Consider the following 14,886-nt stretch of genomic DNA (forward strand, 5'->3'; position numbering starts at 1 on the left):
CAGGGTGCTAGTATGCAAGGACCTCATCACTAGAAATAGAAAGTAAAATAAAATAAACTTGGACAACAGAGAAAATAAAGGATTACATTGTTTTATTATTATTCATAATCAAAAGCTACTTACTTCGATTAAGTCTGCTTTGTGATTTCGCTGAATCTGTTTTATTTTTCCATTTCCAGTGTGTCTAAAACATGGACTTGCTGTGGCAACAAGTCCATTCTAACCACATGCTATTTGAACCTCTGCATTATGCTAATACAAATGCATAATGCAAGTAAGAGACATTAAGGGATCTAACTTTTTTCCCATTCTTACTGTCCAGGACACTATCGTGACTGACATATGTTACTTCTCTGACATTATATTATCTCAACACTAACTGTTATCCAGCGCAAAGTTGCATTCATTTGAGTTAGCATGCTAGTTTGCTTACAAACCTAAATTATGAGCTCCCATTAAGAGTTTTGCTCCGAGATATTAATATGGGTTGTAATTTAACAAGAAATTGTACTTTTGGATGAACTGTATGCTGATACATTTCGTTCGGACGGGAGCAGGCTTGTTTTGCTATCCAAGATGCTAGCCAACATATAAGCTAACTTCGCCAGCTAGCAACTCTTGAAAGTTGACGTCCAATATGTCTTCATTAGTCTGTGCCTGCTAATATGACAAACTCATAGTAGGGTTAAACTCGCCTCTAACGCATGGTTGCTTGCTAGAAATTAACAAATGTTTTTTTTTCAAGTACTTGAAAGTTTGAAAGGGGAAGATTCATAAAAGGTGCATATGAATGTATATGATTGAGAACAACAATTGGGTCAGATGTTTCTCTCACATAGGGAAAAGAAGGCCGGACAGACAGACAGATAGTTTGAAATGTGGGCATGAATTCAGAATATGACCAAAAGACCCTCCTTAGATCCTAAACTAGGCCCCATTTCAGCACAGTAGACTGGGTGTGTGTCTGTTTAATCATATTATGTAAATGCACATATGCTTGGGTGTGCCAAATATCTGCAAATAAATCAGAATCAGATTTACTGGTCAAGTCTAGGTACATGCCCGAACAGATAAAAGCAGATGTTATTGGCTCTTACAGCTGTGGGAGTGTTTGTTACACGCAAATCATTTGCAGGATTATATCCATGTGCACAGAAATGCAGCAAAGTTTTAACACTGCTGCTCTCTCACAGTACCACACCTCTTCTGTCAGCGCTGGATCAACCTATGCTGCTGTGTTCACATGTCACTCACAGCTGGAATCAAGTGCAGCGTGTCTGGTTGTGGCCACACTGCAGTTATGCACGGCTCTGACTGTGCGTTTCAAATATGAACCAAAGGTCCATACATGATCTACGAAAAGAATATAGCTTGAAATGTCATCTAAACCAAGACCATACAAACTTGAGTTGAATGGACTGAACACGTTGTTGTAATGGTGGAGAGATAAAAGTAAACACGTGAAATATGTGTGAATATTTAAAAGCACCAGTGAGAGAAATTAAAATGAGTGAAATCTAGGAGAGGGAGGACAAAGAGAACGAAGGCAGGTGGAGAGAGAGTGGCCATCTGGTCCTGATTGTTTTCATCTCACTACCACTGACTCTCCCTGCACACACACACACACACACACACACACACACACACACACACACACACACACACACACACACACACACACACACACACACACACACACACACACACACACACACACACACACACACACACACACACACACACACACACACACACACACACACACACACACACACACACACACACACACACACACACACACACACACACACACACACTTCCTGTAATTCCCTACCCATCTAACTCTGCTAAATCAGCCACAAATTCTCACCAACACTGTGTGACCTTGAGGGTGATGAGATGACAAAACTCATAATGTATGGGAGTCAAGGTTAAATATCTAAAATTAAAATGAAGGACAGGTGAAGAAGAATTTGAGGGAAATGTAAGCACCAGCAACAAATAATGAGACTGACATTGAGATTTAAAAAAGTAGAACTTTAGGGGAAGCTGAATCAAAAGCAGTCAGAGGGACCCCTCAAAGAAGTGAGGATGTGAGTGAAGAGCAGTGTTGGGTGTAACGCGTTACAAAAGTAACGGAGTTACAGTAATATATTACTTTTTGCTGTAACAAAGTAATGTAACGCATTACTAATGAAATGTGGGTAATATATTACCCGTTACAATGCTCAGTAACGCAGTTACAACACATTTTAACCCGAAATGAAATGGTGTTTTGATTTTTAAGAATGTACTAACATAGCGAGACATTCCGTCACCAGAGGCAAATTGTGCGGGTAGATTAGTAAACCTGGTGTGTTTACCCTTCAGGCTTTGCGTTGGGATCTTCGGGGCAGTTGAATGTTATGCACCCTCTATTCAAAAAAGAAAAAGGTGCGAAAAATATAAACAACAAATTGTGTCAGGTGCGCGTGACCTGCTCCTCTGCGCGTGCATCATTTCCAAAGTGCTTCCACAGCAGTGACACACTGTGGATAATCATTTATACAAAAATGGTTAAAGCAACCATCACTAAACGCCAGCAACACTGCATCTACTGCAGACAGTAGCAACAGGTCAGATGGGGACATCACGTTACCCTCCGTTGTGGACACTAACTTACTCCCGCCTTACTCGCTGCCGTCACCTCCGTAGTAGCAGTCTTCGTCGCCCGAAACTACGCCGCCCCTCTGCGGCCCGCAGGTGCCAGGATACCAAGGCAAAACAGAGCCTGCCCAGGTATATTTAAACAAGTACCCGCCTGTACAGTGGGGTAAGGCGGTCATTTTGCAGCTCGTGGTATAAAAATAGACAATGGCTAGAATATTCATGTGAAAATAGAGCCATATTAATTTCCGCCATGTCTGTAGAAATGTTGGGTCAAAAATAATGCATACAATAGCACAGATGCCTTCACCACGAATGGCTACAAAAATATCTCATATCCCAAGCTTATCAACGAGCTAATGTTGCAGCTGAAATGTTCTCCAGGTCACAAAGTCAACCTCACATGATGATGTGATACCAGTTTTCAAGCACAGTAAATATTCTCTTCCCAGAGATGGGACCAAGGTGATGATGTAGTACATGGTTTTAATAATACTTTTGCTTTTCAATGTTTGCCATTTCAAACCATGAGCTGGTTCAAATCATATTTGCCTTGATTTACAATATGTTCTCATTTCTTTTATCAGTACAGTTTTTAAGCTTTTGCGCTTTTCCTTGCCATAGTCCACTTTGGACTAGGGGTGCACCGAATGGGAAATTCTTGGCCGAAACCGATACCGAAAATAGGAAACAGTTGGCCGAAAACCGAATGCCGAAAGGCCGAAAATGATTAATAGAAATATATATATAATGTATGCATTTTTTACCAATGTTGTTCAGCTGCCTGATTATGGAAAAATACATGATTATGGCAAAACTTAACTTAAATAATAATAACTATTATGGGTCCATAAAACATTTATTCAGCACTTTTGAATGCATACAGTACATTAAATCCAAGTCAAGTGTATTTTATTTTTCTCTGTAGGATAACTACAACAAAGTGCATTCAGAACAAAGCCAAGGTGCTTTAAAACTGCATAAACATCTAGGCCAGGAGGCCTACAACAAAATAGTGTAAATAAAGACTGTAACCGCCAGGCCTTCAACAACAACAAATGCACCTATAAGTGCATGCATACAAATGTGCAAACTGGATACAGGGATGCAAACACACGTATGGTGAAAAAAGAGAGAACTATTCGAAGCAGAAAAAAAACAGCGTAATATACCATCTGACAAAGGCCTGCGCTATAATGCTTCAATTAACTGGCTATTCTTTATAATATACTCTGATCAATAGGAGACAGAGATGTTAAGTTATAAATCAAGGGTTTTTATTATTATTTACAGCAGGGGTGGGGAACCTTTTTCCTTTCAATTTTTACAACATCCTCCGAGGGCCGTACCAATTATTGAACTGCTTAAAAAAACAAAAATCACAGCCCATTAATTTGGCCTTTCTTTCATGCTGTGCAAAGAAAAAGCAACCTCTTAATCCAGATATCTTGCCATGACTCGCGCATGCACGCACGCACGTGCATGGTTGTGGCAGAAAGATATGGACACAAGATGTGTGCAAATGTATTTAGTATCCTATCCATGTGAACATGATTTAAGTGGGGGGGACCTAACCTCCTCTAGTGGGGTCTCGGGAAGATTTTTTTTTAAATATTGAAGTTAAAAGCATCAATCTGGTGCACTTTGAGAGCAACATGAAGAGATCTATGGATACATCTCAACACCCATTTGAAACAGAACTGTAAGCAGATTTTTTTTTGGGGATATTTTACAAATCACTCCCCTTTTAAACTCTATTCTTGTTATTTTTAACAACTTTTTTGTTACTGTCATATTGCATTTTATACCTGTTTTTCATTTAGACTAATGTCTCATTAATAATTATAATGATCATATCAAGGTGTGCCTAACCTCACTGAGCTGAGGTTATTTGAGCCTCTCAGGAGAGAGCTCTTTTCCACCTGGTTGTAGAAAAGCTCTTTAAATTCGTTAGCATAGCTAGCTAACCAGATGCTAATAACAACAGATCGCCACTGTGCTTACAACTAAAGAAAGCCACGCAAACACCGCGGTGTGTACGGCTCCTTATGGGTACTGCAATATTTGAAGAGCTGGAGCGGCGTTCCGGTGCACTCCGTCAGCACTCTAGTCTACACTCCTTTCCGACGAGACGTATACCACGTGAAGACACGTTACGCTCGTGTTGTGTTCAAGGAACCTGCCCTTGGCCAGGAAAAACAGGCACTCGCTTGTTTAATTATTTTGCGGTCTAGATTTCTTCTTCTTTTTTGAAGTGAAAAGTTGTCCGTTAGTCGGACTGACGGACGGACGGACCCCCCCCCACCCCCAAAACGAAAACTCTTCGGTTCTCCGCGAATTACACAAGTCACCCAAATCAGCGTTAAAAAAGCGGGAGGCGCCGAAAAGCGACTAATTTGCATCACTGTGGATAAATCCACATGAATGTAACTATTTACAAATGAAATTACAATTGAATTTCAAGAATCTGTAAATAAGGATGTCTGTCCTCATAAGAAAAAGTAGTAAACATTGTATAAAGATACATAAAGTGAAAACTGGATACAAAATCCACAATCAATTACAAATTAAATTACAATTTCAAGAATCTGCAAATAAGGTGGTCTGTCCTCATGAGCAATGTAAACAACATTGTATCATTTAGATACCGAAAGTACAATATATTGAACACTGTGCTGCTGTCATTTCCCCCTAATGATAACCTGAGATGTTGAATTATAACTCACAATGAAAATTGTTCAGGAAAGTGGGTATAGAGTAGACATGTAGAACTAGATAAGCTTATGATAAGCCAGCCTTGTCTACTTATTAAGGAAAAGTGGGAGGTTCTTTTTAATGAACATTAGCTTCTCTGCTTTATCAGCCATAAGTCTGTTCCTCTTCTCATCAAGCACATTTGAGGCAGCGCTGAACAGTCTCCCGCTGTCAGTGCTTGTGATTTGATCTTACTCCGCATATTTGTCCGGGTGTTTTGATTTCAAGTGGTGGAGTAATCCTGAAGTGGTGAAAGTCTTTGCAGTTACACCCCCTCGAGAAATGTCAGCTGAACACGTTTTACAAATCGCAATCCGCGCCTCTTTCTCTGATATTTTTAAATATCTCCAAGCGGCAGACATGTTGGCTGTGAGCCAGCCGCGAGCATGGTCGCGCGCCGTGCTTGTCGCCGCGTTTTGATTACGTCATCACAACAACACGTTAGCTTACCAACGTAACCCTCTTCTCTGACATTCGGTGATATTTTTTCGGTGCTCGAACCCTTTCGGCCGAAAGCCGAAAGGTCCTTTTTAACCACTTTCGGCCGATAATTTTCGGCGGCCGAATATTCGGTGCATCCCTACTTTGGACTATATGAAATATTTCCGGATTGCACTTTTAACTCACTTGAAATGTTCTCACTTGCTTGTTCAAAACATAACAAACGCCATAATCTGTTCATTGGGGACCATCAATGCTATTTTTCATTGCTGTTGCCGGCCACTATTGCTCATGTAAACCTACTACTGCTGCGCCCCCTGTAATCTCAGAGGCACCCTGAGTCATTTTGTTCTGGACCCGGGCCTGTACATGGCCATATACTAAACAAAGTACAGAGCCCATTCCGTGTCCTGTTATTGTTTACTTCCTGTCTGCCTTCTTCTGGTGATTTATCTGACGTCCAGCGCTCCGTCTTTTAACCTCTTTTCCTTTCTCTTTCTTGATCCTCCTTAGCAACCTTCATTATAGTCCTTGACAGTGGTCTGTACTGTATTAACAACGTGTCACATGTTAAGAATTTACAATCATAATCGAGTATTCAACCAAGCCGTGTAATAAAAGTTGTTAGTAGCCTTAAAGAGCATCTTGCAGGCTTTTATTTTTTCTACATTTATGCTTAAACTTGCTTGAAAATTACAATTAAAAAAGTGAATGCAGGATTTGATATGTTTTACGAGACATAAGGGCAGGAATTCAGAGGGAAAGGAGCAATTTTGAGCTCTGCTCTTAAAAACTGCTTTTTTTTAAGGTCATACGTCAAACGCGTCATATTACATCACACAGGAGACACATCTCCGCTCTCTGACCGCGGGTATAGTAGAGTTGCGTTGAGAAGAGCGGTTGTGTTTTAAGGAGCTGGTATTTTCCGGTAGTTTTACATTGTATTTCACCATTTGTAATCATGGTGCAGTATTGTGTTTGTGCAGGTTGCACAAATACCAGCCTGTCAGGACATCGAGTCCACAGTCAAAAAGACCGGAGCTAGCGTTCGTTCCTGGGTGCGTTGTGCATCCACCTCCCTGCAGCACATACTCTCCACAGCTTTATTAGGAAATCGTATTACTTCTCTCTCCCCCCCCATTCGCTGCTCTCTCTCTCTCCCCTCCGGTACACGACATAGTGTGGAGTTCCATTAGGTAACGCTGTGGTGGCTGTACTGCTCCTGCCGTCTCCTTTGTGTTTGTTTGATTCCCCCTGTCTCTGTTGTTTGTGTGGGCGTGGTGGCTGTCACTCCTGGCTCCCGGCTCAACCTCCACTCACCTGCTGCAATCAGCTGTGCACCCTCCCCGACTACACACCTGCTTTCCATCAAGCCATTTACAACGGCATATCAACGGAGGCTCCACAACCTTTCTCCGCCAGATCGTCAAGTATCAGCCGTATCTCGCGTCTCTCCTCCGGTACACAGCACCGTAGTGTTGCATTAGGTAACGGGAGATACGGCTGATACTTGCGCATTAGTTTCTGTTATGGATCAGTATCAACAGTCCTGCCAGTAACGTTACTATATTATCAATGCTACTTTAGTTATAGCCTGATATATGATAGCTAACTTTACAATGTTGTGATGTGACGTTAGCTAACATTCTGAAGCTAACGCCGGTCACCCACCAAGATAGCTGCCCAGTTCTCCACTGGTTCTCCTCACACCACAGCTCAATTTCTCTCCGATGGCCGTTATTTCTTCTAATCCTTGGCTGCTCCTGGTCTCTTGGACGCCTAGCAGGCTCATAATTATAAGGTTGTGGTCCGTCATATGCATTCGAATATTCATGTTCAACTTCTTCTGTGTCTTCTGTGTCGAAACTAGCATTGGGATCCATGTTTATTAATACGTTACACCGGCCGCTCTCCCCTTTGTGTCCCCCGTGTTACGTCACACGCGGGAGGTCACGTGCCGAGGCTTTTTTATGCGGAAGTGAACATTTCTTACAAAAACGACGCCAGATGTCACTGTAGTGTATATTTCTGTATATTTTTTGAAAATCTAGTGTATTCATCATTTTCCTACACATTTATTCACAGGTGTCTTTAACCTGGAAGTTGCTCTTTAAGGGCCTACACCAGCCAACCCCAATTAGCGGCCCGCGGGCCAGATCCGGCCCGCGAGAGGCAATAGCATGGCCCGCGCTGATCTACTGGCATTCACTTGTTATAACATAAAAACATCAAATAAAATGTCCGCGGTTTCGCTTTATTTTGACCTCCGTCGACACTCGTAAACCTGACCCATGACCTTATCGCGTGCATATGCAAGACGTGCTTCGCGCGCTTGACTTACTCGTCACCACCTGGAATAGCGGCAAACACATATAAACAATAGCTCGCCAGCTAGCCGCCTGTCATCCCAACCCAGCGATTGACCAACATGACACTAACGGGCCGTGGATAACTCAAACCCAGGATGGAATTCGCAAAGAAGAGGAAGGTAGACCAGGAGAACCGTCAGTTCAAAACTGACTGGACTGAGAAGTATTGTTTTTTTTACAGGACCACGTCAATGCTAAACCGACTTGTTTGATTTGCATGCAGAATGTAGCTGTAATCAAATCAGACAACCTGAAGCGGCACTTCACCTCTATTCATGCTGCCAGTTTTAATGCTAACTATCCAGAGAAATCCGACCAGCGCACACAAAAGATAGCAGGTTTGCTTGCATCATACAAGCACTCTGTTTCCACAATGTCGAAAACAACATCGGCACAAGAGAGCGCAACAGCTGCCTCATTGCACGTCTCTTGGACCCTTGCTAGAGCCAAGAAGCCGTTTGCTGATGCTGAGTTAATTAAACGGTGTGCGATAGACATGGCTCATGAAGTTTTAAATCATGATGAAAAACAACAAAAAAAGGTTGTAGAGCTATTAAAGCAGGTGCCGCTGTCGGCTAACACGGCAACCAGAAGAGTAGAGGTTTTAGCGGAGGAGTGTTTTTCCAGTCTACTCACGGATTTGAAGAAAACAGAGGCTATATCCTTAGCCATAGACTCCTCCTGTGACCGAACCGACATGGAACAGCTGTCTGTGTTCGTACGATTATTTGATGGGAAGATATTCCGGGAAGAGCTGCTGTGTTTGCTTACTCTGCCCGGGCACACGACCGGGGAAATAATCTTCCACGAGCTGACACAGTTCTTCGAAAAGAATGGTTTGAATGTGAGTCAAATCGTCTCTGTTGTAACTGACGGGGCTCCGTCGATGGTTGGAAAGCAGAAAGGCTTGGTAAGCAGGCTTTCCGCCGTTAACCCGGCGCTTCTGACATTTCACTGCATCATTCACAAATCAGTGTTGTGCGCAAAACTGTGGGGAAAAATGAAAGAAACGATGGATACTGTGACGAGACTGGTTAACTTTGTGCGTGAGAGCTCTAGTCTGCAGCATCGCCTTTTTAGATCGTTGCTAGAGGAAATGTCATCTGAACACAAGGATCTCTTCCTACACAACGATGTTTGCTGGCTGAGCAAGGGCCGTTTGTTGGAGAGGTTGTGCGACCTGCGTGATGAACTGGTGTCGTTCTTATCAAGCCTGCAGAGCCAAAAAGCCCATGAGTTTTTGAGCTTTTTAACTGACACCAAGGTGATAGCAGATGTTAATCTTTTGTGTGACATCATGTCTCATCTAAATCACCTTAACCTGCAGCTGCAAGGCAAGAACCACACTGTTGCTGAGATGTACGAGGCGGTTGAAGCTTTTCGGTCAAAGCTGCACCTTTTGGAGAGAGATATTCATGGGAGGAAGCTGCACTTTCCACGTCTGCGTGAGCACTGCGAGAAGAATGAAATGCCGGAAGATCCAGTAATGAAGGATTTTGTGTCAAAACTGGCAGAAAACTTCAAGGAGCGATTTGAAAGCTCTCCTAAAATCTCACGTGACATCCTCCTCTTCCTCAGACAGCCGTTCTCTGTGTCAGCAGACGGGCAGTGGACTGGAGAGGCCAAAAGGCTGGTGCCTTCCATAGAAGAGGGAGTTCTTCAGATGGAGGTCTTAGAGATGGGAAGCTCTGAGTTGCTGAAAGCTCAACACAAGGATGCACCAGTGTGTGACTTTTGGATCAACATGGTTCCCCAAGCTCGTTTCAAAAACACCAGGGCTATTGCTATGTTCCTACTCACAATGTTCCCCTCAACATACATCTGCGAATCAGGATTTTCTTCAATGAATGCTATCAAAAGCCAGGACAGGAACAGACTCTCCAGTGCACATCTTGGACAGTGCCTCAGGATTGCCTCAACAGAATACAAGCCCAACATCAGACAGGTTGCCTCATCCCGCCGCTCTCACTTCTCTCACTGATTGGTGAGTGAACAACATCAATTTATTTTTGCAATTTGTCAATTCTATTGTGGTATAATAATTATTAAGACAAAAATAACCATTTTATAGTTATATTTTATATGTACATTCATTTCCTAAATAAAATGCTACGCAGCGTAATTAAAAACAAATTATTAATATGATAGAGAAAAAACCTTGGATAATGCAGGGCTTTTAACAACAGCCCACAAACTGGTTAAATTGAATACAACATTAAAATAATATATTAAAAATAAAGTTAAAAAAACCCAATGCTATTTGTTATTTACAGCCTGATATTATTTGGTACACATATTTAAAAATGTTAAAACTGATAATGTGGTGTATTTTGGTACGACATTATAAAAGTAACTAACTGAAACTCTCTCTCTGTCTTCCTGTCTTTCCCAGTGTGTGTGTGTGTGTTACAGTGTTTGCTGAATTGGATGTGGACCTGTCTGACTATTTGATCAGAGTTCACTCTGTTGTTTTTTATTTTTGTTTTATTGTTATGCCCCATCAGACCACAGCAAAATCATTTGTATTTGTTAAAGCATTTATTTATTATTATTGTTAATAAATGTTTGATTTCGGTCTAATTTTGTTTCAAGGATGCATTTTTCCTTTACTCTCAACACAGGGTTTGTTTAATTACTACTGCCACTACTACAACAATTATAATAGAGGTAACATCTGCACATAGTGTAAAACAACTTTTAGTGACACATAACATTTTAGCCCTTAGCTTGTCATGCTTGAAAAAAATTGGCCCTTTGGTAAATATAATTGGGGAACCCTGATCTAGAAGGTCAAGCTTTAATGGAGCCAGCAGCATCTTTTTTTATTAACTTCTTTCAGACACTCACATCACTTCCTCCTGTTCATTTCCGTTTTTCAAACACTTTCTCACCCTCTCTTCTTCCTTGTTTCCCACTATTGTTTTGACTTGAGGATTCGGTTGCTGTCACCATTTCTTCTTTTGTGGTGAGATTCAGGTGTTTTCCCAGTTAGTTAAAGGTCCCATGTCATGGCCATTTCCACTGATCATAATTCCATTGTTGAGGTCTACTAGAATAGATTTATATTGTGCAATTTTCCAAACTCACATTGGTTTCTCATACAGCATCTCTGTAAACTACGTGTATTCACTGAATTTCACTCTCTGCCTTTAACGGCTCATGTAGCTCCAGTAGCTCCAGCCACCACCCTCCCTGGGAGCACAGTTTGCTCTGATTGGTCGGGACGTTGTGAATCGCGCTAAGCTCCGTGGAGGTGTTGTTTCCTTGTTTAACGATACACAGCGAAACACAGCCAAACTCACCCTGAGCACACACAAAGTCACAGCCGAAGTAAAAACAATAAGTGTGGCTTGATATTGAGTAAGAAAAAGGTTGATAACCGCTGTGAGAATGGGTCTGCAGAGAGAATTTCGCCACAATCCCAACTGTCTGTTATCAGCCTGCAGCCAGGGAGGAGAAATCAGCAGAGCTGCCTGCACTGAGTGTGTGTGTGAGGAAGTCCGTGGATTGGTCAATTTGGACCAATCAGCGGTGTCTTAACGTAACGGCTCCGCGGACGTAACGTAACGGCTCCACGGATTGGTCCATTTCGTTCTCGGTACGGTTGACATCATGGGTACCCGGAAGAATCAATGGACAGTGACGTATCTCCAACGAGGCGTTTTGGGGAGGTATTTTCTGTGTTAGAGTTTTACTCGCTACAGGGTGTACTTTGAGGGTTTGTGACTCTGCAGACCGTTTACATGCAGAAAAACCTTCATAACACAGAAGGTGACGGGTAATAACCAGAAAAGCATGACATGGGACCTTTAAAGTAAAGAAAATATTCTTTGACATGAAAATAAATGAACAACTTGAAGTCTACAATATTGTCCTTAAGCAAATATTAGTTTTTCTTCATGCCGTGGTTCCAGGCCACGACATATCTCTCCTGAATATACAGTATGTATTACTCTCTGTTGTTATGAGCAACGGTGGACCTACAGTATGAGACGTTACTACCGTATATAAGTTAGTGGCTTTGGATAAAAGCAGCAGCTAAAGGACACGTTATATTAATGTAGTACAACATGTCTGTCTGATACACGTTCAAAGTCCTTCTCTCTTTCAATTCTCATTTATTTTTTTGCATTTCTTGTTTTTGCCCCTCAAAACCCCATGACATGAGTCATCAGCCACAGGTAATCCTCTATTTGTGTATGGTGCTTATGCCTGCTCAGTGTTTCACTGTCATTAAGGGTTTATTGAGGGTTTAGTGTCTTAAAATTTACTTGTAGTAAAAATGCTGTTGTTGCCAAAACTACAGCAAAATAGTAATACACTAAGGCAGCAGAGACATAAACATTTACTGGTGTTCGAATGATACGCCCACTACCTGCATGTGAGTGATGTCCCCCAAGAGTCCACACTCAGAGTAACCTGACACGCAGAGTTTCACAACAACTTAAAGCGCGCTGACCCTCCCCACCTCTCTCATCTTACTTTCCCGGGGTTACTTCCTGTCATTTTCTTCTGATTCAGCCATCAAACTCAAAGGAAATGTAGATCCTTAAGCAAATGTATTTACTTTTGGGGATTTCTGGTTTCAAGAAAGCCCAGTTCCCTAAATATAATAGCATACATTTTTTCCCTTGCCCCTTTCAATTTTTCTTTGAGGTCACTTCAATGTTCCTCCCTCTCTCCTTTCCCTAGCTGCTTCCTACATCTCGATTCCTCAGCTGTCTCATCCTATCTAAATCTTTCCTGATTCGATCTCCCTCCAGTAATATTCTCCCTTGCTGTTTAACTGCTGTCTAACCCTGTTGCCCTCTCCACACGTTGTTGTGCCGCCTACTCCCTTCAGCTGCCTCTCTCTGTCTTTGTCTCTACTTTGTCTCACCGTCAAAGAGTCCAGTCCCCTGGGTTTTCGGGTTCAGAGTCAATGTTCAGCCCCGTAAGAGGTGAAAGAGAAAAGTGTGATGAGGAGAAAAGCGAAATAGATAGTGAGAGATGGGTCAGGAGGGGACATAAACCGGAAGCTTCAGGACAAAAGAAGAATAGATACTAAGTTCAAGAGTCACAGACCACAAGCAAAAATTCCATAAAAACTCAATTGGTTTTGCAATTTCAATCATTTAGGCATATAAATCAAATTTGTGAAAATGGCGCAAAACTACATTGACACAATTTATGGAACAAAGGCACATGGTTAGGGGAACATAGTCCACACTGCTTTTATATATTTTGAAAGGCCTGATTTTAAACAGTTTTGAAGACTTCACGTCAAACTAGGCCATGGTGTCCAACATTTTCATCACTACTCAAAATAAAGTACCAGTTTAAACCAAAAATATACATTTTTAATACCTTGATTCAAATCTTATAGATGAAAGATTTTTTCACTTCTATTTAAGTCATTTTATTTTGGAGATCTGTAAGGACTTGGCTTTGGAATAGCAGGGTTCCTGGTTCAAGTCCCAAATTGAAACAAGTACATAATGTGGACCCGCTATTTTAGAGGTGGGCACTACCAACTCACTATGTGCGAAAAAGATTTCATTAAAATCCTCCAGTTCCAAATCTTGACAATTAAACCTTTTTTACAATACGTTTGCAATGTCTTCTTAAAAAAACTTTCCATTTTCAAATCTGTATTTGTCATTCAATAAGAGAATCCCTCAGACCGAGGACTGGAGATATACAAGACAATGCTGTTAGGTCGATAGCCAGATAGTTCCATGGGGGTTGGCATCTCATAGAAAATCATGCAAACATGATGTGTATTTCCCATGGTAACGTTGGTGTCCCACTAACCTGGTTTCTTGTGTGCATGTTAATGTTTGGTGACAAGCCCTCCTGCTCGTCACCACAATCCACCTCCCTCCCCCTGCGTCTCCTGGGAATCCCACATCCAACCCTTGCCCCCCTTCTACTGTGACCCTAACGCCCCGAGGCATTGTGGGGGTCTGGGAATGTGTCTCCTTCAGCAGGACCAGCTGGAGCGAGAGGAGCAACATGCTGCAGGAGCAGGAGAGAAGTATGCCCTCAGAGTTTGAAAACGCCCCTTAAAGAAACTGATGACAAGTCAGTCTTTGTAATAGCCATGAAATAAAAGGGGGTGGGGTATTTGCTAACAGTGGCATTTTTTTACTTGTAACATAATTTTTCAAACCTGAGCCTCCCGTTAAAGTAGCTCAAGTCTATTACCAACTTGTGTTTCATATTAAACTGGTGAAGTGAAGTCCACAGTAAAATCATGAGATTCTGCCAGTTCCATCATAAGTCACTCAGGTCCTTTATCTTATTGTGTTATCACAATAGAGGCTTATTTGGAATGGTAAGAAGCATCTGTTGCTAACAGGATACTCACCGGTTCACACAAAATTAAGTCAGTACAACTTGAATTAAGGGCGAGGTAACAATACTATTTACTTAATAATATATATAAATGTTTTTTTATTTTTATTGAAGTGACTACAGAATTGTATGGAGCCCCTAAAGAAAGGTTCACGATATACTTTCTCGTACGCACAAGATACTTTCTTATGGTTAGACACATCGAACTGCCCGATTATTACGCCATATTATTAGTTATATAGCAATGTTAATTTTGTTCACAATATGTTTAGTTCATTTACCTTTTTTTTTTCAACAGAACCGATAAGAGTACTGTTAAAGGACCGGATCGATAAGCGGT

At 41.7% G+C, this 14,886-nt stretch overlaps 2 protein-coding genes across 3 annotated transcripts in view; one reads left to right on the forward strand and one right to left on the reverse strand.

Annotated features, from left to right (window-relative positions):
* LOC307039660 (E3 ubiquitin-protein ligase DTX4-like) overlaps nucleotides 1-14,886 on the reverse strand; it is a 40,776-nt gene that overhangs the window by 19,613 nt on the left and 6,277 nt on the right. The gene's annotated exons all lie outside the window — the stretch shown is intronic.
* LOC307039672 (protein FAM200A-like) lies at nucleotides 7,096-12,128 on the forward strand. Its single transcript, XM_079681950.1, has 2 exons — nucleotides 7,096-10,194; nucleotides 10,623-12,128. Exon 1 carries the CDS (start codon nucleotides 8,428-8,430, stop codon nucleotides 10,189-10,191), a length of 1,764 nt encoding a protein of 587 aa, XP_079538076.1. The 5' UTR covers nucleotides 7,096-8,427; the 3' UTR covers nucleotides 10,192-10,194; nucleotides 10,623-12,128.

This window comes from Notothenia rossii, assembly GCF_949606895.1.
Source record: "Notothenia rossii genome assembly, chromosome: 1".
Classification (NCBI taxonomy): Eukaryota; Metazoa; Chordata; class Actinopteri; order Perciformes; family Nototheniidae; genus Notothenia; species Notothenia rossii.

What these genes read in the sequence shown, in the direction of transcription:
- LOC307039672 (XM_079681950.1), top strand. Translation starts at nt 8,428, where the DNA reads ATGCAGAATGTAGCTGTAATCAAATCAGACAACCTGAAGCGGCACTTC.